Source organism: Limanda limanda, chromosome 2, assembly GCF_963576545.1.
Source record: "Limanda limanda chromosome 2, fLimLim1.1, whole genome shotgun sequence".
Lineage (NCBI taxonomy): Eukaryota > Metazoa > Chordata > Actinopteri > Pleuronectiformes > Pleuronectidae > Limanda > Limanda limanda.
The window spans coordinates 15274065-15295719 of record NC_083637.1 but is presented as its reverse complement, the minus strand read 5'-3'; the positions used below and the strand labels follow the sequence as shown (position 1 = coordinate 15295719).

The window sequence follows — 21655 nt, the reverse complement described above, 5'->3', positions numbered from 1 at the left end:
TTTGAGAGAGTCCTTGGAGGACAGATCTCAATTCCTTAAAGCTTTGTTTTAGGAATCCCAGGTATTTCAAGGTTTACCGAATGATCCCTTTACTCCTCTTTCACACATAATTCTCGTGCATGAAAAGGTTTTGGAGCTGCAGAAATATTTTCTGGATATTTTGTGCAATGCTTTGTCTGATTAGATGGTCTGTAAATACAAGGTCAAAACTCAAGCTTGTAACGAAGCTTGAAAATTCCCAGGTCACAGACAATAAATTCATGTTAATCTCTCAGACTAAATTATTCAAATGTCTGCATATATTCTAATTACGCATTCACAATATTTCTACAGTGACTAAAACGTTTTGGAAACAAATCTCAAATTCATGAAACCCTGCATGAATGAATTGGTTTATTGCTATTACAGTGACACATAAATATGACCACAAATACATGCACCCGTGAAATAAGCAGTGGGTGTTGAACAGATCTGTTTCAAAGGTGGTGTGATGGTTTGAAGCTTCTTGTAACTCTAAAACATAAACAAACTTTAAATAGACGTCAATGGCAGTTCAACAAAGGGCTTTAGCAGGTCAAGCAGTGGATGAACAATATGGTGATAGCAGACCAACACATCTGTAACAATCACACCTAAGACATTTGTTAAAATTTTTGTTTTTGATTTTTTTGATTTTTGTTATTGAAAAAAAAAAAAACATTAACTTTTCTGATTGACCCTGGATGTGCTTTAACAATATTAAATGAAATAGAATGAAGAATTAACTTTTACAAGAGCTGCTGACTAATGCACCTGAGCCCGAAACACCTGCAAATAATATAAAATTCAACAGCTGCCATCAGCTCTGTTTAAAAACAAACTTTTTGATACAAAAATCAACAAAAAATGCAACACAACATCTACAGATATTCTTCCTGAGATGTTACATTTTAAATGCTATTTTCGAAATCCTATGGTTTTATTAGGAGGGCTCCACGGTGGAGGAGGACTGTCTCGGAGGATTGCTTTTATCCGTCTTTCTTCTCTCTGTCTCTTCTGTTCTAGATCTTTTCTTACCTGTTGGGAAAGAAAATCAGTGAAAATAAATATAAAGATTTCCCCACACTCCACCACCACAAGCGCCTCTTTAAATACTAGCAGATCAAAGAAAACTAAAAAGTGATACCAACCGTCACAAAAACAAAGAAGCAGCAGTACAATGGATGCCCTAAATCCCAGGTATCTCAGGTAATTCTACTCACCAGCCAGCTTTCATACATCTCCAAAGCCATTTTATCCCTCTCTTCTTTCATGTATCGTTCCTCCTCTGCTTTGTTTCTAACTTCTTTTCGCGCGATGGTGACTTTTTCTTGAATAACATCTTTCTTCTTATCAGACCTTCATCATTTCCAGGAAAAGTTACAATGACAACAGTTCAAGAGGAAGCTCATTTCACTGCTCATGTTTTCATTACATATTGATGGATCACACATGGCTTAACATCGAGCTTTGGCTGCCACCTAGTGGTTAATGATTTCCACTTCCAAATAGATAAAAATGGACACAGGCTTGTTCTGTGTATGAAGCTTTTTGACACAACCTCTATTCTGGGAATGTGACAATATTAACTTACAGAGCCCAATTAAAATGATTCAAATCAAGACAAATAAGGCAATGGATTTGGTTTTAAATAAGATTGAAAAACACACTTTATATCAATAGAGGTCAAGTATTAGGGCCAATTTATATGTTTTTTATTTATATCATGTCACAAGAATAATAACGTGATTAAGAAAAATGTCATAATATTACATGACTTAAGTCCTAATTTAATATGAAAAAAAGCATACTTTTACTTTTTTAGGAAACAAGCCGCTAGGAGAACCTGTGCTACGACTTTATTCTTGAAATATCTTGTTTAAGTGGCCCTAATAATCTGATTACAAAACGACTATTTCATCACTTCATAAAAAAATAACAGGGTCAACACTCACCACCTAGAAAAAGCAGAAATACTCTCTCTCTTTCTTTCCTCCTCCTTTGTTTGCTTTTTTAGCTGAAGTTTATCTTCAGCTTCTTTCTGTTTTCTGTACTTTTCTTCAAGCAGATGATCTTGCTCCTGTTTCCATTTGTCAAACACCTGCAGTGATTATAAGATAAATAATTCATATTCCCAATGGTTTTTACATCCTTTAGAAAAATACACACAACATATCAGTGACATACCTGCTTAGCAGAGTGTTTCTTTTCTTCTGTGTCTTCAGTCGCTCTCTGCTCTTTTCTCATCTTATCTTGCTTTTCTTTGGCTTTTGCTTTAAGACTCTCTGCTTTCCCTTCCTTCCAAGCCTCATATGATGCAAGAGCATCGCCCTTTTTTGCTTCTTCTTCCTATTTATTTTTAAGAAAGATGATATGTATGCATTTATTAGTAACAACCATGTACTTCTTTTAATCTTTAGAGATGGTATGTTGCACTGTAATGGTTCACCTTTTTCTTTTGTTCTTGGAGGAGTTGCTCTTTCTTCTTTAGTTGCATGTTCCCTTGTGACTTTTCCTTTTTCTTTTTAAGCCATTCCTGGTAAGAGTAGAGAGGGATTTTACCTTTGATGTCCTCAATTGATATAAACAACCATTGTATAAAACACACATCAACACAACTGTAGCTGCTTTCAGACACGTAGTGAAGTCCAGACATTTTCCTGAAATGTTCCAAAAGGGCTGTAAGTGAAAACACATACGGCAAAATCAGTTGCTGCATATATTTTCCAGAACTTTGCCTGCATTCTCCCTGGTAAAATGAGTGAGACCATATGAGAATACAGCAGGAAATATTCTCGGAAATTCACAGCAAGTGGGCGAGTTGATGATGTTTCTAACCCGCGAAAGACACAAAACTGGAAGAATACAAATATCGATGATACGATGAAAAGAGCTGCAATACAAGTGATGGCTGATTTCTGCTTTCCTGGACATGCAACCCTTTAAAAATGTTCTTCTCGTTTTTATACAAAGGGGAAAAGTGCATTATTTTGAAGCGAGGTTTATTTTTCAGAATACATTCCTCTGGACCACATTAAGAATAATATAATAAAACCTTAAATCCAACATAATACTAGTAATACTAGTGAGTTCATTATGACACTGACCTGGTAAACGGCTGCTCTGAGTGAATCTGCTGTTTCTGGGTGAGACTCTTGTAGCGACACCTTGCGGTCCAGAACTTTGAGAGATCCCAAATACTTTGATTCCACTTTTCTGGAGCAGGCACTCGGACACCTCTGAGTAATCTTTGAGTTTGAACTTGAAGTCCTAATTTAAATTCATAAAAGGAAAAAATGTCAGTTAAGTTATTATCCTGTTTTATCCATGAAGAAGTGTGTATTGATTGTTATAGCTTGGAGAGAATGAGATACCTGGTGTCAAATAACTTTTCCTGAGTGTCAGAGAGTTGAGCTACAGAATGATTGGATTGATCTCCAAAATTATCCTGAAACAAAACACACAGATGTAATAAACAAAAAATAATAAGAATAAGAGGCAGAGTATGTCTGATATGAGGCTAATGCAAAGGGCACCATGTAGACTGTCTCACATGAAATTCTTCGAGAAATGTAGAGTACTTTCCATCCCGACCCTTGTTGTCGTCAGAAATAAAATCACCTGAAACAGATATTAAGTATCAAAGAGGATCAATGATTTAAAAAACAATAAGGGAATAATACAAGTTTATTGTGTTGAATATGCTACGTTCATCCATACCTCTGGATTCAGAATCAGTAGTGGACTTGGAAAGGAGCTGTGACGGCTCACTCTTACTCGAAGACGATTTGCTGAGGCTATGTGAAATAGTGCGATCATCTTCTGTCCACTACGATGACACAAGACAACAAACAAGCTTCTATAAGAAAACCATCATTTATACCCTGAAACCTAAAATGCTGAAAATCAGGCAATGAGTCACACACATGCGGACTACAGCTCCTCACTGCACTGGTGCTGGACGCTCCAGAGGAGAGGGGGATGGATGCAGAGGACGTCTGGGGCCGGCTCAGATCCTGAGATTCACTTTCCTCAGGCGTCTTCTCTACAGCGTGAGAGATTAATCCCACAGTCCGTTGTCTTGGTTTGGGTTTGGGTGGATCCCTCTCGGTAGGAATATCTGAATAATGGGGAAAAATACGTTTAAAATCTGCACTGACAGTTACTTGCATGGCTTGTAAATCAGTCTACACAGACCTGCTGAAGGCACGTGTTTGATGTCAGGTCCTGACAAATTTGGAGTCTGGGATATTTCTTCCAGAAAAGTGTTGCTCTTCTCCTCAGGACCTGGAGTTTCCGTCACGCTGCCGTCGGATGGTAAAGGCAGAGGCATGTCCAGAAGATCATCTGAGGTTTGGTATGAGAGAGATTTACTCCGGCTCTCTCTTGGGGTTTGGGGATCGACAGGCTCCACAACAATGTTTTCACTCCGTGTGTCATATTTGCTGTCACTTGTTGAGTGTTGTGAGGGAAACAAGTTATTATGATTGTAATCTCCAACGACAGAGGAGTCCGGTTGCTCGTTTTCTCGTGACTCTGACGCGTCCCCTGAGGAAAAGCTGATTCTCTTGCTCTTCAGGAATGAAACTCTCTTGGTTTTCCCAGGTTTGTCTTTATCGTCGGAAAGGTCAAAGGTGTTGTTTGTGTTCGCTTTAGATTTCCCGGCCTTAAATGCATCCGTCTTTTTTTTTCTTGATATGAGGAGTTGATTCAAAAAATCTGTGACAAATAGAAGATTAGTGCATTACAGAACAGATGTAGAGCTGCAACTGAGAGTCAATTCCTTGGTGAGCTGATCAACAAAATTGATTGGCTTCTCTTTCTATTTCCTCTTCTCTAACAGCTTCTCAAATGTGCGGATTTGATGCTTTTCGTTGTCATGGACGGTGGTGACCTAACTTGGATCATCTATCATAGGTAGTGGATTGTGGTGGCATCTAATTGGGGCTTATGGTTAAAACTAGATTGCTTAGATATAAAATACGCCTGCCTACATATTAGGGATGGGGGGAAAAATCGATTCAGTTACAAATCGCGATTCTTGTCAATGACGATTTTAAATCGCCACGCTGCCTCCCAAATCGATTTTTTTTTTTAAATAATTTTTTTTTTTTTTTTTTAAAACATATTTATTGGTTTATACCGGGGGGGATATATGGGGGGAGCAACATCACCCTAGAGCATGTTGACCAGCTCTTGTTTTTGTACAAGAATCTAAACATACCCAAGCACTAGCTTTGTATCGCCTACATGCAAACAACAGTAGCCTACTTTTTGTTTATTTCAAAGTTTATATTTTAAGTAAACTTTTATCCATTCTATTTAATTATCCTTTTATTTATTGTTTAAAAGTAGCCTAAGTGGCATACATTTCTTAATCTGTCAGTTTGTGTGCAGTTGACTGGGGCTATACAATAATAGGGCACATTTTTATATATTTTCTCTATTGGCTGCCCGGCAGTCATTAAGTTAATGTTAATATTTGAAATAAAACCGGTAAAGCTCTAAGTGAATTTGACTGTGTTGTATTTGAAGGTATGATTCAACATTTTTCCATGGTCCAGTATTTCCAAAAAAAAATTACCAAAAGAAATCCCAGGAAATCGTAATATCGAATCGCAATACTTGTATCGTGAGTATCGTGATAGTATCGTATCGGGAGGTCCCTGCCGATTCCCGTCCCTACTACGTATACTACCATTATTGGCAATACTTCATCTCCGTCAGACCTTTTATTTTGTATAAAGACTTTAAACAATGACTAACCTCTCCATTCATGTGAGACACTGTTTTTCTCATGAATGTTGTAAATATTGTGATCTGTTGATGTGTGGCTCACTCTCAGGTTTCCATGTTTTTAAAATGAGTTTTGTAGTTGCTTCTCACACATGTTGAGGCTCAACGGCAGAGAATGTTGCATCTTGTTAAGCCGTATGAGACAAATTGGGATTTATGAATGTGGGCTAAACTAATAAAATTTGATTGATTAACTTCTCCACAGTGTTGTTTTAAACCCAGAGGGTAAGAACAAAGAAAGATGAGGAGGAAGCAATGAGACACCCTGAGTTTCATTAGTCATACTCAAACAGAATGAAAACAAAGGCACTACTATATTGATGCTGTGTCATCTCACCATCTTCATCCTCATCAAAGTCATCCGAGTAGGACAAGTGATCTGTGGTTGTTTTGTTGGCTCTGGCAGAGACAGCAGCCTGAAGTTCATCCTTTAAACGAAATCATTTAAGGCAGACATGAGAAACCTCCACAGGGCTGAACCTGCTCCTCTCTCTCCGGAAGTTCTCTGTGTGAGTTCACAAAAAGGGGGTTTGTTCGTTTTACCTGGAATGTTGTTCTTCTCGACGTTTTCGGGCTTTTCGCGTAAGCCAGTGTCCTGACCTCTTGGTCTGTCATCCTGGAAACTTCACCCACTCTCCTGTTGTTTACTCACATTAGCGTTAGCGTTAGCATTAGCTACCGTTCGCCAATTCCATGGTAACAAGCAGATAGTAACGATAAGGGTCTCCGGCTGCCAGCATGTCTAACTGTGTCCTTCACCGACCGTCACATCGGATTGTTGTGGGGTCCACGACGCAAAATACAGCTTTAAAAGCGGTATTACCCAAAGACACGTTGACCTAGCTTAGCAAGCTAACGGACTTGTTGATGGTAACCCAGGGAAACCCGCCTTAGCTCTGCGCATGCGCAAACCAAATCAGTTAGAGAGACATTAAAGTCAAACATAAATTAAAGGTCAAGCAGTTTAAAACATTAAAGTCAAGCATAAATATCATATAAAATGATTAGCATAAAAATAAATTCAAAGTATCAAATTTATAATTATTTATATATTACATCCGTTTAATTTGGCATGTGATAAAGGTGGGTCTAATTATTTCATACACTTATACAAGCCTCTGAATCTTCCTCTTTGGAGCAATACATTGTTATCTTCCTAATTTTATCATCGTCATCTGCCTGTTGATTCTATTTCATATTTAAACAGGAACTTGAATTGTTTAATAAATGCAGGTGTGCCAAAAGTACAATATACAGCCTACCTCTAGAATAAGAAGTAGAAGGGAAAATTGTACTCAAATTGAGTATTTGATCAAATATAGCCTACTTGGTCAGTTTACATGACAGCCCAAGATATGTGAGATTGTAATGTAAGAGAGTTAACAGAGTAAAAAATACCATCGCAATTGTTTATCAGCTGTTACGAGCAAAGTCAAAAGTTTAACATGATGCACTACATTAGTGGACTGCTATTTGTAATGCATTATGCTCCTTTTTGTGTAACAGGTTTTATGTGTAAAAGCTTAAAGTGTTCAAATGTACTTAAGTAGACTAACAAGAGTAACTATTCTTAGTTACATTTCACCACTGCTCTTACTCTAAACTCTACGGTGTAATGCTTTGAAAAACAATTGCAGAGAATAATATTGCTCACTAACATTGTGTATGTCTGCTTTAATGGATGCAGGGATCCAAAAACAAAAACACAGGCAGAAAGTAAGACTGATTTTTTATTTTATTTTTTGTTTTGTTATAGGAAAAGTGCATAGTTGAAGCCCTTTTACTCTTCAAGATTGACAGTGTAAATCAAGATCTCCTCTGATACCAGATCATCCAGGTGTTCATCTCAACCATTTACTTCCCCATGGGCTTCCCCCTTCTGTATTTATGACTACTTGTGGTTTGTCGAAGATTTTCCCTCTATCTCCTCCCTGTCATATCTGAGTCTAGAAAGAAAGCCCCAAAGTCTAGAAATATCTATCAAAAAACAAAAGAAATTGACTTGAAAATGAAGAGTAGCCAGCCACTGAAGAAAGTTGGGATCCCACAGTTGTTCCAGTTCATGGCCAGATTCAAAAGACACTAATTTCTGATATCATACGATGGAGAGTAAGACCGAGATACACAATATCAACAATGTTCCCGTGACTGGGGCATAACAGACCTTCATATAATACAGTGACAAAAAAAACAGAAAATCTATCTTAAGATTGTTTCAAAGCCCAAAACTTTGAGGCTTCAGTTTATGTTGCTGTTGCACTGTTGTACACGCGCACCCATATGAGTGTGTTGGTGCATTAAGGGGTTTCTATTATTCTGTTCACTTCACCTTTAACTGAAACACCTCCATTAAAGTCATATAGATGTAAAATCAATAACTAATTAAGCAGAGCAGCTTTAGAACAAGATTTACAGATGTAAGATAAAATAACCCTGTAACATAAACCATGCTAAAAACAGAAAAAGTCTCAGAAAATCCAGCTGCAGATGATTTTATTGTCCCTGACATGAATCTAAAATAAATCTGACCTAAAATATTATGGTCCAGTCACAAAAAGCTGTTCTCTAAGATGGGCACGTGACATTGGCACAGTTTGATAATGCATCTTCTCGTTTCTATCCTTTCTACTGGTTTGACGTATATTTATGAAGTATAAACTATGGATCGCTCCCAGTAATCACAAACTGCTGAGAAGAAGAACAGGCCTTCATCTTTCAATACACCTTCACAATCAAGATACCGCAGCAAAAGTGCTAATAAAAATGATACGTCAGTATACAATAATCATTTTCTTAATTTATCAACAAAAGTATTCCAGTACACAGATTATCTTCATGGTTAAAACTGATTTTGCTTGTGCTGATTTTAGTGTTACAATTAAGAGACCCATTAAACCCTGTTTGCCTGAAAATGAGAGTGAAAGGGAAAAACTATTTTGTGCATCAAATAATCAGATACTTAAAGTGGCTCTAGTGTTTCTATGATATAAATGTATCAAATGAAAACGTGAAGACTGTGAGGGGTTTGTTGTAGTGATGAACATACACAGAATTATCCCCTGAATCTACAGCTCCCTTTCAATTTAAAGAGTTTCATTTTTTAGCTGTTTGGTTGAAAACTTTTCTGTTTTGTTCACTCTCACCACTCTCATAGCGTTTTCACCTGCACCAGTCTGCTATTTTCAGGTGATCTTGTAGACTGGATGAAAAGACAAAAGAAGGTGTTACATTAAAATCAATGTGTTATGTTATTTGAAAACTAAATCCTGACCCAGAGTTACTTGTGCTGGTTTGAATGTGCTGTGAAATGGGATATGACATCACTACTGGCACTGTGCAAAGACTTTCAAGTGGAATTAGAGGAATGTTTCAGAGAATGTAAAGGACCCGTGACCCTTCATAACTCAGCCAAACATCAATTTATCCGCCCACCAAAAATACACTGCTACCTCCCTTTTCAACCCGCATCCCGTGAGACACATGCCTTCATCTCACATCTCAGTTGTTTGAGGATCAGTCTTAGATCTGGGATCGACACAGAAGTCTGCCACACCTCCTGATTAAAGGTATGTTGAGGTACAATGTAGAACCCAACTGATTCATAAACATGCTGATATTGTTGACCAATATTATCTGGTACATTGTACTAACATACGTATGTCAGAAGATATGCAAAACTAACTTTCTTTCAATTTAAGTTTTTGTAATAAGATTATATGTTTTTTGGTTATTATGAAAGTTTCTATGACGATTTAAAAAAAAGACCAAAGCTGAAAAATAACTGTCACAATGGTTCATGTTGTGTTATTGAGTAAGAATTGAATATTGATCATTATATCATCAAACGCTTTATCAACCGAGTATCAGTCGGGATCTACTAACAAGAATCAAAGACAGATTTACCCAACAACGCTGAGCAGTTCGAAAAAAAGGCTAAAGATATCGGTATGAAGGGACAGGGAGATGGCGCTGTCTTGGTCACAGATAGCAGATAACTGTGCACTTCCAGTCAGAGCAGGTGGAGGAGTCATGGTTGTCTGGCTCCACTGCTAGTCAATGGGAGGTGCTGGGGGCTCCCTTCCATCGCTCTGTACCAAAGTCAAACAGATGTTAAATGTGTCTAATAAAAACAAGTGAGCATCCTTGATGGTACAAATCAAATTATTTTGAAAATATATATACATGTGCAGAGTCTGAGACATACATCAAATACTGGACGCAACTTCTAGACATATACAAGTATACACATAGATGATATAAAAGAGTGTGATCAGTACTGACATTGTGGGGTCCCGTGGGTTTGCCTGTGGAACGTGGTCCCCTGAGACTAGATGGACGCAGCAGGAACAGGACCAGAGCCACGACCACCCATCCCATCATTACCATGGGGAGGATCAGGTCCCCTCCTCCTCCCCCTCCGAGCGGCCCGCTGGGACTTGGCACTGAACACAAACACACCTTCATATGTCACACATGTCACTTACACTATTATTTCAAGCGTGAAATACATGAAGAGCTGGTCATACATACATTCCTGAGGACATTCAGTGTCTGTGCAGTACGACTGAGATTGCCTCAGCTGAAAAAACAGAAGGAACAAAGTATATGACAACAGATCAACCGGAAAAAGAACATTCACTTTTAAACTATTGACTTTAGTGACTGCACTATTTACTCTGGTTTGCACTGCCCTCATCTGGAGAGAGATCTCACAGATGGCTTGATTGTAAACACACAGCTAATAAAACTTTGTGACCCATACCTAAAGAGTTTATTACATGAGACTCACAAGATCCACTCAGAGCTTATTTTACAGCACTTGTTCACATGTGGATGGTGCAAAACCAGGTCTGCCACGTACCGACAAAATACTGGGAGCTGTGGTGCAAAGTTATTTGGTTAAGTATTTGGACAACACCCTTTGCAAGTTACACCTGTCCACAAAGAGCCAATGAGGTCACCTGGAAACTGACACAACATGACTGCAGGCTGTAATCTTCAATACACCTAGAAACTCGTTTTAGATTAACATCTTTTACAACCTGCTTTCTATTAAAAGGATCCAGAGAACAATTCAAGCCTGATAAAGACAAGTGCAACAGAGCGAAAGAGCTGATAGGTTCTCAAGACAAACACTGAGCAGGAACCAGGATATGCCGGCTCAGCGTCACTCGGCAGGTTTTCACTTCCCTCTCCCCTGCTTCTCTAGTCTTCTGCTTTACCTCCTCACTGTTAATCTCTGTTCTCCCCTCTCTGGACTTCAGCAGGAGATATTCTCACTGCACCGTGCATACTTGAAATACTTTGACCTGTCTGTGCACCTCAACTCTGTTACAAGAGTCACTTAGATTTGCAGTGAAAGTATCTGCATATCTTCCATTACTTACCAGGTTGATGAGACGTCTCATAGCGTACTCCTGTGTGCAGATGCACTCACAAGGGTCAAAGTCGCCCTCTGCCATGTCTCACCAGACGGAGTCCACCTTGGAACAAAGGTGCTGTATTAGACTAGGACGAACGAGAACAATTGAGAGAAAGCTAACGCTGACGCTGTGCTCTGTTGTCGTCTCACAGATGAGGGGAAGGAGACTGCTCAGTTATGACAGGCTTTAGACTCTGTGACTGTACCCCTGTGTGTTCCTGTGAGTAATCCTGTTGGTTTTTTTCAAACAGCATTTATATACAACATATATTTGTTTCCAGCTGTTGCAGGGCATGTTGAGCTGAACCATAAGTCTAAGTGTGCCATTCAACACTATATGTTGCATCAGTTTTGCACAATCAAATGGAATAAATACATAAATAACTTGTTTAGGTTTGTCCTGGTTAATTCATCCAGATACTTCTCTTCTGTCCTTCAATTTTCTTGACATCCACTCAACTGATTAACTTCAAACATGGTGGGTGTCTTTCTGAGGACCCCAGGAAGTACAGTGTCGTGTTCTGGATAAGTGGCTCTCCTCAATAGAAACGACCCCCTGGTTGATTTTTCATTTGTTGTGATATTACACTAGTACTTTCATCAGTGACTCTGATGATGGAGAGATGTCACAGTGACATGTACCAATGGGCACACTGATCTAGACCAGTATCACCTCAATCAGCTCTGGTCCCATTTTTGTCTCGCTTGACGATAAGAAAATTAAACACACATTTACAATTTGAATAACAAATAAAGGCTGCTGTAAATTGCTTCTGTTTATTTCTGAGGTTAGTGGCCGAACAGATATGATCACTCTGCTCCTCCTCAACATTCCAAACACAATCTCTCGCAGCTATTTACAACCTCCACCAAGGAGTTTGTTTTTGTTGCTGGTTTGTCTGTTAGTCAGCAGGATTAAGCACAACCTACTGGACAGATTACCACAGAACCTGGTGTATGGACGTGCTATGGGTCAGGAAGGATCAGAGGGCAGAACCAGAGGTAATTGTTTCACTTTCTTGCCCACTAAAACGGGGTGAGAGAGAGCATTTTCTGACCATAACACCAATTTTGCAGGAAATAAGGAAGTGGTCTAGATGAAAAAACACATTTAGGGGAATGATGTACAATTTGGTGCAGCTTGATTGAATTTGAGGGGACTTGGGCTTTTCTGAATGCTATTGTAGTTTCTTCTGTATGTTTCTATGATTGGTGTTTGCACAATTAAACACTGATCACTCTGCTTGTGCTCAACATGCTAAACATACAATGTGGATATTGTCATCATAGCTATAGTAGATATAATAAAAAGGGGGAAAAGTCATGTCTCTTAAAATAAACAACAGGTTTCTTTTTGAAAGAAAATCCCACATTCAGATAACTAATGTGTGCAAACTAAATCCATTTAGTGCAGAAAACGTTCATTTTACACACATTCTGCCTCAGTTATACAGATACAGTTGTGTATATGAAAACATGGGGGTTATATTTTCCATTAGTGACCGCCTGCATATTTCCACAGTGACGAACAAAACCCACATGAACTCCTGCGGGAATCGAACCCCTGCAGCCGTGCGACATGTGTCACATCCACATCTGTACCGAAGTGGACAGAAACCAGCCGAGCTCGGACTAGCTTCGTGCTAACCTAGCCCTTGCAGCCAGAGGGAATCACAGCCATGTCCTCTTTGTGATGAACGTCTGATCGGAGACAGATGAGACAGCGAGCGGCACCGGAAGGCAAAGCACTCACCGGATGTTCGTGAATGTCCCTGGGACTTGGACCGTGTGTGTCGGAGCCGCTGATGAAGAGGAGGAGACGCTGCTTCTTCACTGTCTCCGTTGCACAGCAGACATGTCCACTGACCCTGTGTGTGTGTGTGTGTTTTGTTTCATACACGTGAAGCAGCACAGCTATTCTTCACCACGGACATCCGGGACATTCCTGTGAAAAGGGGCGGGCTAGACGTGTCCTATTGGGCCACGCGTTTGACGAGCGGGGCTTCAGCCAATCGCAGCGAGGCACGATTGTAACGTCTGCCTAGTAAACAAACAATCCAGCCGCCTGACGTCACACACAGGGGCCGATGGAGACTCCCAACATCTGGACAGCTGTTTAAACGGAGCAACTAGAGGTACTTGTACTTTGCTTGGGTACTAAATGCTACAAGACATTAGGTTTGTACATTTAATTATAATATGACATGATTCAAGGATGTAGGGGGGCTCCATTTGTAAGGAGCCAGTGGTAGAAGACCTGGGTTCTGCAACATTCTGTAAAGTATGTTGTTGTTTACCAACATTTTAGCTGAATAATGACTGAACAGAAACAGAAACAGATATTATATTATAAACACATGTTATTTAAACATTATGCAAACGTCTTTATTCAAACACCAAACTTTGCTTTATTCTTATAATAAACGCAACTCTTACCTTAGATGCTCTCTTCTCTTGTGTGCTCGCTACATTGTTCATTGTGCAAGTTGCAAACTCATAACAGTTGTCAAAGTCTATGTTTAAGTTAATAAACCGTTATACACTACACGGAAAGTGTTAAACTGGAGGAGGAATTTCCATAATTTGGCAATCCAGAAATTATTTGAATTATTGGTTTATAAATTAAATAAGAAAAATAGTTTATTAAGGTGAATGAGTATTACCAGCGTAAAGCTTACGCTCACGGTGACATCTACACAGACATCTACACAGAAATGGTTAATTAAAATCACAGCGTCTCCTGGTGGAAACAGAAAATGTCATGTTTTTGGAACATCTTACACTTGGAAGTATTCCTCCTCATCACTGACTACCAGCATGTCAAACTGTGTCAAAAGTGTGTCACGACATAGATTATGGCATAAGTTTACTGTGACTTTTCGTCAAACGCAATATTAGTGGCGTGGCGTCGAAGTTCATCAATTAGCCGTTAAACACGAAATTGCGGCAACTTCAGTGTTCATACTTCAGTCTCCCTCAAAATACATTTGTGTAACAACAGCACCCCCCCCGAAGATATTTATATGGTTTTAAGGAATGGGCGTGACAAAATAACTGACTAGCGCCCCCTAAAGTGAAGCCCCGACGCTAAGATTGGCCGACATGTACAAAAATCGTCAGGGGCATTTGTCTTTTTTTAATGACAAGCAAATAAGTCTGATGAACTTGTCCTTGGGCTTTCATTAGATCAACTTCAACTTCTGTGAATGTCATCTCAACAAAATGGAGATATAAACTACCTCAGTACACATTGTTTCATCACACGGTATGATCGTGGCGTGGCATGACATTTTGATGATTCGCCAAAAAAGAGGGATTTACTAATACTCCTCTGTGCATTGTTCTTTCAGCCTCAAACCTCATTCACACATTCACAGTCCCGCCCTGATCAGATCCATATCAATACTGACTCATCATTACAGCGCCACCTGCTGGCTACAGGAAGCTCAAATGAGCTGTATATGAAAGACCACTTCAAAGGATTCATTATGCAAATAATTTTCTGTTGTCAGTTTGCTTTAATGTCACAGTGGCAGTGATGTTTTAATACTTTGATGTCTCAGATGCAAAGATGAAAGAGTGTTTTTGACGTCATTAGTCTAGTAGGCTACAATGATAGCACCTACTGCCAAAAGAAGGTAAGCCTTGTTTTAAAACTAAATTAGATTCAGATAGTTTTCACTATGGGGTCCAACTTGATGGGGTGCAAGGTAATGCGTGATTAGTGAGACGTGCGCTTGGTCATTGATCTCTCTCTCCAGTCACCGCAACAGGCTTCGAAATGCGTGTGCTCGGCCCGTCAGTTGTAGCACTTGTCTCAATTTGAAGTTGATCTGATGAAGGACCTGGGTCGTCAAAGTAAAAATTGTGAATATGGCCAAAATTGCCACTAAATGCAAAATGGCCGGCTTCCGGTGGCGTTTTTCATAATGCTCCTTGAGACTTTTTTTATGACTGGTCACGATACACCTGTGTCCCGATTTTGGTGAAGATCGGTCGAAGGGAAACCTAGGGGCTGCTTCCAGGGGGCGCTGCTGAGCCATTTTGCCACGCCCAATTCAAATTACTCCAGAATACTAAAATATGCGTAGACCTTGAATTTCTTGCAAAGTTTCATAACTTTTTGAGCATGTCTAGACCCTGAAAAAGCCCCCCAAAGGGAAATAATAATACACAATTCTAACAATTTCAATAGGGCCTCCTGCTCGGGTCCCTAATGAATCCAGTTTGATTTTAAATCCTGACCCTAAACAGCAGCGGTGGGAAAAAAAAGAAACAACCTAATTGTTTTCAAGGCGTGAGGATGAGGAAAAATCGTGAAGTTTGAAAAAAACCCTGAACCCACGTTCTCTTCTCCGCAGGTCACCAGTGAAAAGTTCCAGCTGCCTCTCCATTCAGCTGCCTCTGAGGAGAGTAGAACCGGGGGAAAGCGAAAGGAAGGCTCCATAACCAGCTCGCAGGTCCCACCCACAGACCGGTCCCACCGACACACCGACCCACACCACCGGGAGACAGGCCCCGGGTCCATCGCGTCCAGGCAGCGGCAGCAGGAGCTCAGCGGCGGCGGCAGCTCAGCGGACACAGCCATGGCGAACATCGCGGTCCAGCGGATCAAGAGGGAGTTTAAAGAAGTTGTCAAAAGCGAGGAGGTGCGGTACCGTGTGTGTCTCTCCCCGGGTGTGTTCTGTCTCCTTCCGTGTCGTTGTTCCATCTCCATTTAAACGTGAAGTGTCGGGGTGGTGGGGGGGGGAATCTCCGCTACCTTCGCTCCGGTGCAGCAGCGGGTCAGGCCTCGACTTCAAGCCCGTAGCCTGGTAGCTTGTTCTCGGTGCTGTGGCCGGACCTCTGGTGTTAATATCGGGCGGGTGCGTTCAGGAGACACCGGGGATGTGGCTCCACAGGCCCGGCGTGTCCGACAAACAACACCGCTCACTCGTTATAAATAAACCCGGCTTGTGCCGTCACCCCAGCCGTGTCAGCTACGGTTAGCAGCCATTAGCCTGCCGAGGGTGTTTTCTGACATCTCATCCACAGTTAGCATTAGCTTGTGTTGTTTTGCTAAAGCGTTCGTCAACTTAACGAGCGTGTTCGTCACGTATCAGCCGTAAGTTTCTTTAGGATTAGGTGGGAGCCGTGTAAAGGGACTGTTCAATCCGCCATGTTTGGCTAATGTGGGGTTTGGAGTTAACTTTCCACAGACTGTCTCCTCCGTGGAGCTAGCTGCGATGCTAACGCTAACACCCGAACGCTTTCTGTGAATCTCCCCCGACCCACGGGCGTGTTTCTAGGGGAGAGGATGAGTGTTGTTGTGTGTTCAGCAGCCAACAATGTCTGCAGCTTCACATCTGTGTGTGACTTCATGTTTGACACAAGACACACACACACACACGCAGCAGCAGCAGGGTGTTTTCACTGTGTCCCTCTCCTCTGTCCCAACACACAGACGAGTAAAAACCAGATCAAGGTAGACTTGGTGGACGAGAACTTCACGGAGCTGCGGGGGGAGATCGCAGGTCCTCCAGACACACCGTATGAAGGTACTGTCACCTGGCTGCACAATGACACGTGTGTTTCACTTCCACACGGTCATGATCTGAGTTCTCACGCCAACACGACATGTCTTTCTTTTTTTCCAGGTGGCAGATATCAGCTGGAAATCAAAATCCCAGAAACCTATCCTTTTAATCCACCAAAGGTATGTGATCCGTTATTCTCCATCTGCTCCTCTGCTCAATTACGCATTTCTATGTCTTAGACTCGATATCACTTCAGTCAGTTTTTACTTTGTATAGCCCTTATTCACAAGTCACACGTTGTGTCATGGGTATTAAAAAGGTTTTACATCTTCTGTCATTAAAACAAGAGTCAGGAAAAACTACCAACCCTTTTAACAGGGGGAAAACTAGTAGAAGCCTCAAAGAGAGAGCCACATGTGAGGGATCCCTCTCCCAACGTGTGGCGCCTATTCCATGAACATGGTTATCCTCATTACAAATGAGGTTTTTCTGGTTTTGTAAACAATGAAATGCTGATTTTTGAAAAACCGGAACATGTCGGCTGAAGAATGGGCGTAGAAAGCAGGATTCAGATTTCTGTATGCCATTTGTTACTCCACTTCTACAGTAGTTTGTTAGTTAGAGATATTATAGGGAAACATTTTACAGCTACAAAATGTGTGGATCTTAAACAATATAGATTCTTCAGTTTAAGTGAATTGAAGAATTAACATCCAACAGAGTCCTGGCACCATAGAAATAAACCTCCAAAGTTACAGATGAGGTGTTGATCTTGCAGATTCAAAGACAAACCTTTACATAGGTGATCGTAAACGTTGACTTATCAGGGAGCGGCCACAGTATTTGTTATTTAACTCTGCTTCATTGATATATATGCATAATAAAGTTAGTTTTGAAGAGCTGAAACCGATTTTTGGAGGCTGATGCCACGACCAATACTGGAGAGTAAAACCTTTATGACACTGACTGATTTGTACCATTGTGCACTGACCCAAAAGGGACATTTTAAACCAACAACTATCACGGTGAAGATGGTGTAACATGAAAACTGTAAATGTATATAACCATTATAAGGCCCAGCTGTTTAATATAGATCATATTTTATTAAAATATGACCAGAACAAGAAAATGACTCGCAGTATGACTGTGCTTGAAAATCCTTGTTTTCCATGACCTCACTCTTCTTATCTATATAACCACTTGTGTCTTTCTCAGGTGCGTTTCATTAGTAAGATCTGGCACCCGAATATCAGTTCTGTGACGGGAGCAATATGTCTGGACATTTTAAAGGACCAGTGGTGAGTGAGACGTGTCTGAACCCTCTGACCTTTACATGCCTGGGTGTAACAAATACAGAACACCCTTCACTTATCTGCTTCAACTTGTGACCTGTGTCCCTCAGGGCCGCTGCCATGACGCTGCGGACCGTGCTGCTGTCTCTACAGGCTCTACTGGCTGCGGCGGAACCAGACGACCCACAGGATGCAGTGGTAGCCAATCAGGTGAGAGAGGTTTTGTGTTTTCCTGTGGACATACTGCCCATTGTTTGTTTCAGATGGTAACCATATTGATATTATATATCATTTTATACAATAATATTGTCTTTTGCACACTGTCTACATATTCTTACACTCATAGTATATTATATTATCTATTGTATAGTCAAATACCTATATTTATACCACTACTATATATCATATCATATAATATCATACTCTCTGTATATTCTTTATATATATAAAGTCTATATACACATATTTATACATGTGTACATGTTATTAATATTATTATATATACTGTTGCTGCCATTATATACTGCTATTATATTGGTATAATTACTATCATATATAAATATATGTTATGTTATATTATATACTTTATATACTGTCTAACAATAACATTACCATCATATCATCAGTACTATTACCATCATCTTGCCACTGCACCTTATCCACCTATTTATCTTGTGTTTCTGTTTTAATTCTTTCTACCTCAATATTTTTTATTTTATTCTATTGTAACGTATTTTATTGTATTCAAATATACCGGCTGCTATGACAACTTAATTTCCCTTCGGGGATGAATAAAGTAATCTATCTAAATTTCATTTGTAGTAAACAAATTGAACAAGAGTACAACAGGGGAGCTTTCTGTAGAATAAAATTTGTCAGTGTTTTTCCGTAGTCAGTCACAGACATTTAAACGCGGTCTGTGCCTCTGTATCGTCACATGTTGCAGACTTGTATTTAACCCAGCTTGCTCTCTGTCTCCTCTCTCTCTCTCCTCAGTTTAAGCAGAACCCAGAAATGTTCAAACAGACTGCGAGACTGTGGTCTCACTTCTACGCTGGCGCTCCCGTCCCCAGTCCTGAATACACCCGTAAAATAGACAAACTCTGTGCCATGGGCTTCGATAAGGTCAGAACCCACATGAGTTGTTCCTGCACTGTTATACTTCATGTTGATGATGGTTGGGAATGGGAGGGTTTTTGTTTGGGAATTGAGATAAAAAGTGATCAGTTGATTGCCTCAAAATTGATCAGAAAGTTTTGATAACTGATGAATAGTTTTGAGTATATTTTGAATCCTCTTGTTTAGTTTAAGTCTTCTGTGTTAGTAAACTTTAATATTTTAAGGTAATGGAACGTTGTTCATACAGTACAAAACATTTGAAGATGTTGCTTTGCACTTCTGATCTTTTCTACTTAAGATTTTAAAGCTTTTCTGAAATTTTATAAACAAAATTATTACTGGTAGATGGAGAAAACCCTATTTGACAGCATCTTTTACAGATGACCGAGGTCACATCTTTCTTTATTCTTCTTCCCCCCCCTGTCATGCAGAATTCAGTAATAGCGGCCTTGTCCTCAAAGTCCTGGGACGTGGAAGCGGCGACAGAGCTGCTCCTCAGCAATTGAGATCCAGCCAGGTGTGAGGATCCCAAACAAACTCCTGTCTTTACAGCATCAGCTTCTGCCCGGCACACTCCACCATTGCCTTTTCTTTTTTTTGGATTGCACAGACAACACCCTATTTGCAACAGCAGTACTCTGAACCTACTTTTACAGCAAGTTTGTTCACTTACAAACTCAACACCGGTAGTAACACAATCGCCAAGATGCTCACCACACTGCTGCCTGTCTGATCCCATGTGTTCAGATACATCCACTCTTCCATGCCCTTTAGTCATATCAGCTCTGAAGCATCTTGAAATTCCTTTTACACAAATGTGTTTTCCATAATATTGCAAAGAGTAACTGCCTCTTTTTCGGGGTAAAAGCGGAAGGAAATCCTGCATACTGCTCTCACAGTACATCAACATTTTAGTCCTTAGGCAGAAGTCAGAACTTGTTTGAATATTCTCTTATGGACTTTAAATACTGTAAAGGTCTAGCTGGATGTAAAGTCACTTGACTGGAGAGTGTTCTGCACGGGCAGTGTATCAGATATTTCCTGAGCAGTGTATCAGAGATGCTTCAATCATCGGCAGAAGTCTTGAAAGATCCAACCCAGTCATCCTCCGATATACACAGACAAAAAAAGTTATCTGTAAATAGACGCGTGTAAATTTGAAAGTACAATGGGGATATACTTCTTTTTCTTACATGGCATTGTAAAACAAATTATTTTAAATATGAACTATGCCTAGTTTGCAGTTATATGGAAGAGATATCTTTTTATGCTTTTGTGAACCATGAGAAATCCCTCTGTCTTGCTCTTTAAAGATTGATTTGAGGTGGCACAGCCAAACATCCTGGCCCTAATGGGACGGGAGGTAACAGCCAGCTCTGGCAGTAAAGGTCGTCAGGTGTCACCTTCTCTGCTACGCCACAATCCAACCTTTTTGTTGATCCTTTTTGTCATCCTAGCATGTTCTATGCTGCCTTTGTATTTAGTTTGGCTATTTGATATCTCTCCTGCTCTGAACCGATGCATCCGACACACTACAAGAAGAAATGTGTCCGAATATCAGGAATGATGAGTTTGCGATGGTTTGTTTTTTTAGAGCAATCAGTTTCAACAATAGGCACAAAGTAAGATTTTGCTCACCCCCTCATCTGTAAGGGGGGAGAGCTTTGTCATGAATCACTCAAACAAATCTAGGCCATATATTGTGGCAATATAGGCATCGCCCTATATTCCCAGACATGCTTTAAAACACAGCCAAATCAAGTACTCAAGGAGGGTTGTCTTTTACTGATGTCCGAGTCGTACAAGAGGCTGGAACTCCTCTGTTCTGCACAGTATTTTCACACATATTGGATTTGAGGTAAAAGAACTGTAAATTAATGCATAGTATAGAAAAGTGGGGCGTTGGTGTTTCCCCACCGTTTTTTATTTAAAAAGAAAAATCACCTTTCTGCTTGACCTCCAGCTCAGTCCCTACAAACACAGCAGCATACGACAGCTACACTTTGAGTTAATCGTGCAATCATCTCATTCGACGTCCAGTGTTTTCAGGCCAGAAACAAAAAAAAATGGTTCACTGTCAAAGTATAGAATGCACACACCATCTCCTTTTCCTTGTAAATAGTCAGATCCTTGATAAAGAGCCGTCCCGTTATCACTCGAGCGCACCATCGATGGCTGGATCTATATTTTGTAAGAAAAAGAAAGGACAAAAAGAGGCCCCCCCCTCCCCGGTGTTCTCACTATGTACAATATTGCACGATGACGGCATAAAAAAAAAGGGGGCTGTTGCATCTCAGTTTCTCCATTTGGATTGAGACTTATTTTCCTTTTTGTGTTTCCTTGGAAGCAAGCATCAGCAGTATAAAAAAAGCATGGTTATTTATTGTGACGGTGTCATGTTTCTTTGATTAAAAAAGTGGAAAATCAAGTTTGTTGTCGTGTCTGAAATGCTGCACATAAACACAACACAGTGGTGAAGACAGACGCACTAC

At 40.2% G+C, this 21655-nt stretch overlaps 3 protein-coding genes across 4 annotated transcripts; 1 reads left to right on the top strand and 2 right to left on the bottom strand.

Moving 5' to 3' along the window:
* Positions 1-936: 936 nt before the first annotated feature.
* Positions 937-6429, bottom strand: map9 (microtubule-associated protein 9). Its single transcript, XM_061095138.1, has 13 exons — positions 6358-6429; positions 6152-6242; positions 4216-4737; positions 3966-4138; positions 3739-3847; positions 3572-3639; positions 3393-3466; positions 3126-3288; positions 2468-2554; positions 2206-2367; positions 1974-2119; positions 1242-1377; positions 937-1056 (listed from the first exon to the last, which is right to left on the bottom strand). Exons 1-13 carry the CDS (start codon positions 6427-6429, stop codon positions 937-939), a joined length of 1923 nt encoding a protein of 640 aa, XP_060951121.1.
* A 1102-nt stretch (positions 6430-7531) lies between these two features.
* On the bottom strand, positions 7532-13167 carry smim14 (small integral membrane protein 14). The gene is made up of 5 exons (XM_061083559.1): positions 12990-13167; positions 11202-11297; positions 10345-10393; positions 10096-10256; positions 7532-9902 (listed from the first exon to the last, which is right to left on the bottom strand). Exons 2-5 carry the CDS (start codon positions 11274-11276, stop codon positions 9864-9866), a joined length of 324 nt encoding a protein of 107 aa, XP_060939542.1. The 5' UTR covers positions 11277-11297; positions 12990-13167; the 3' UTR covers positions 7532-9863.
* Positions 13168-15404: 2237 nt separating this feature from the next.
* On the top strand, positions 15405-21591 carry ube2kb (ubiquitin-conjugating enzyme E2Kb (UBC1 homolog, yeast)). 2 transcript variants are annotated; one of them, XM_061067508.1, is made up of 8 exons: positions 15405-15495; positions 15598-15885; positions 16680-16773; positions 16873-16931; positions 17968-18050; positions 18155-18254; positions 19041-19169; positions 19595-21591. In XM_061067508.1, the coding sequence occupies exons 2-8, from the start codon at positions 15823-15825 to the stop codon at positions 19667-19669; spliced, it is 603 nt and encodes a 200-aa protein (XP_060923491.1). In that variant the 5' UTR covers positions 15405-15495; positions 15598-15822; the 3' UTR covers positions 19670-21591. The 2 variants fall into 2 exon arrangements, with proteins under 2 accessions (XP_060923491.1, XP_060923490.1); XM_061067507.1 differs by lacking the exon at positions 15405-15495 and having other exon boundaries at positions 15554-15885.
* The last annotated feature ends 64 nt before the right edge of the window (positions 21592-21655 follow it).

Bases quoted from the DNA above. Each gene is read 5' to 3' on its own strand.
- map9 (XM_061095138.1), bottom strand. From the start codon at position 6,429: ATGACAGACCAAGAGGTCAGGACACTGGCTTACGCGAAAAGCCCGAAA. The intron at 3,848-3,965 runs GTGAGGAGCTGT...GTGTCATCGTAG, and splicing joins GAGCGTCCAGCACCAGTGCA to TGGACAGAAGATGATCGCAC. The intron at 3,640-3,738 runs GTATGGATGAAC...TATCTGTTTCAG, and splicing joins TACTGATTCTGAATCCAGAG to GTGATTTTATTTCTGACGAC.
- smim14 (XM_061083559.1), bottom strand. From the start codon at position 11,276: ATGGCAGAGGGCGACTTTGACCCTTGTGAGTGCATCTGCACACAGGAG. The intron at 10,394-11,201 runs GTAAGTAATGGA...CTGTTTTTTCAG, and splicing joins TGAGACGTCTCATCAACCTG to CTGAGGCAATCTCAGTCGTA. The intron at 10,257-10,344 runs GTATGTATGACC...GTTTGTGTTCAG, and splicing joins CACTGAATGTCCTCAGGAAT to TGCCAAGTCCCAGCGGGCCG.
- ube2kb (XM_061067508.1), top strand. From the start codon at position 15,823: ATGGCGAACATCGCGGTCCAGCGGATCAAGAGGGAGTTTAAAGAAGTT. The intron at 16,774-16,872 runs GTACTGTCACCT...CTTTTTTTCCAG, and splicing joins TCCAGACACACCGTATGAAG to GTGGCAGATATCAGCTGGAA. The intron at 19,170-19,594 runs GTCAGAACCCAC...CCTGTCATGCAG, and splicing joins GTGCCATGGGCTTCGATAAG to AATTCAGTAATAGCGGCCTT.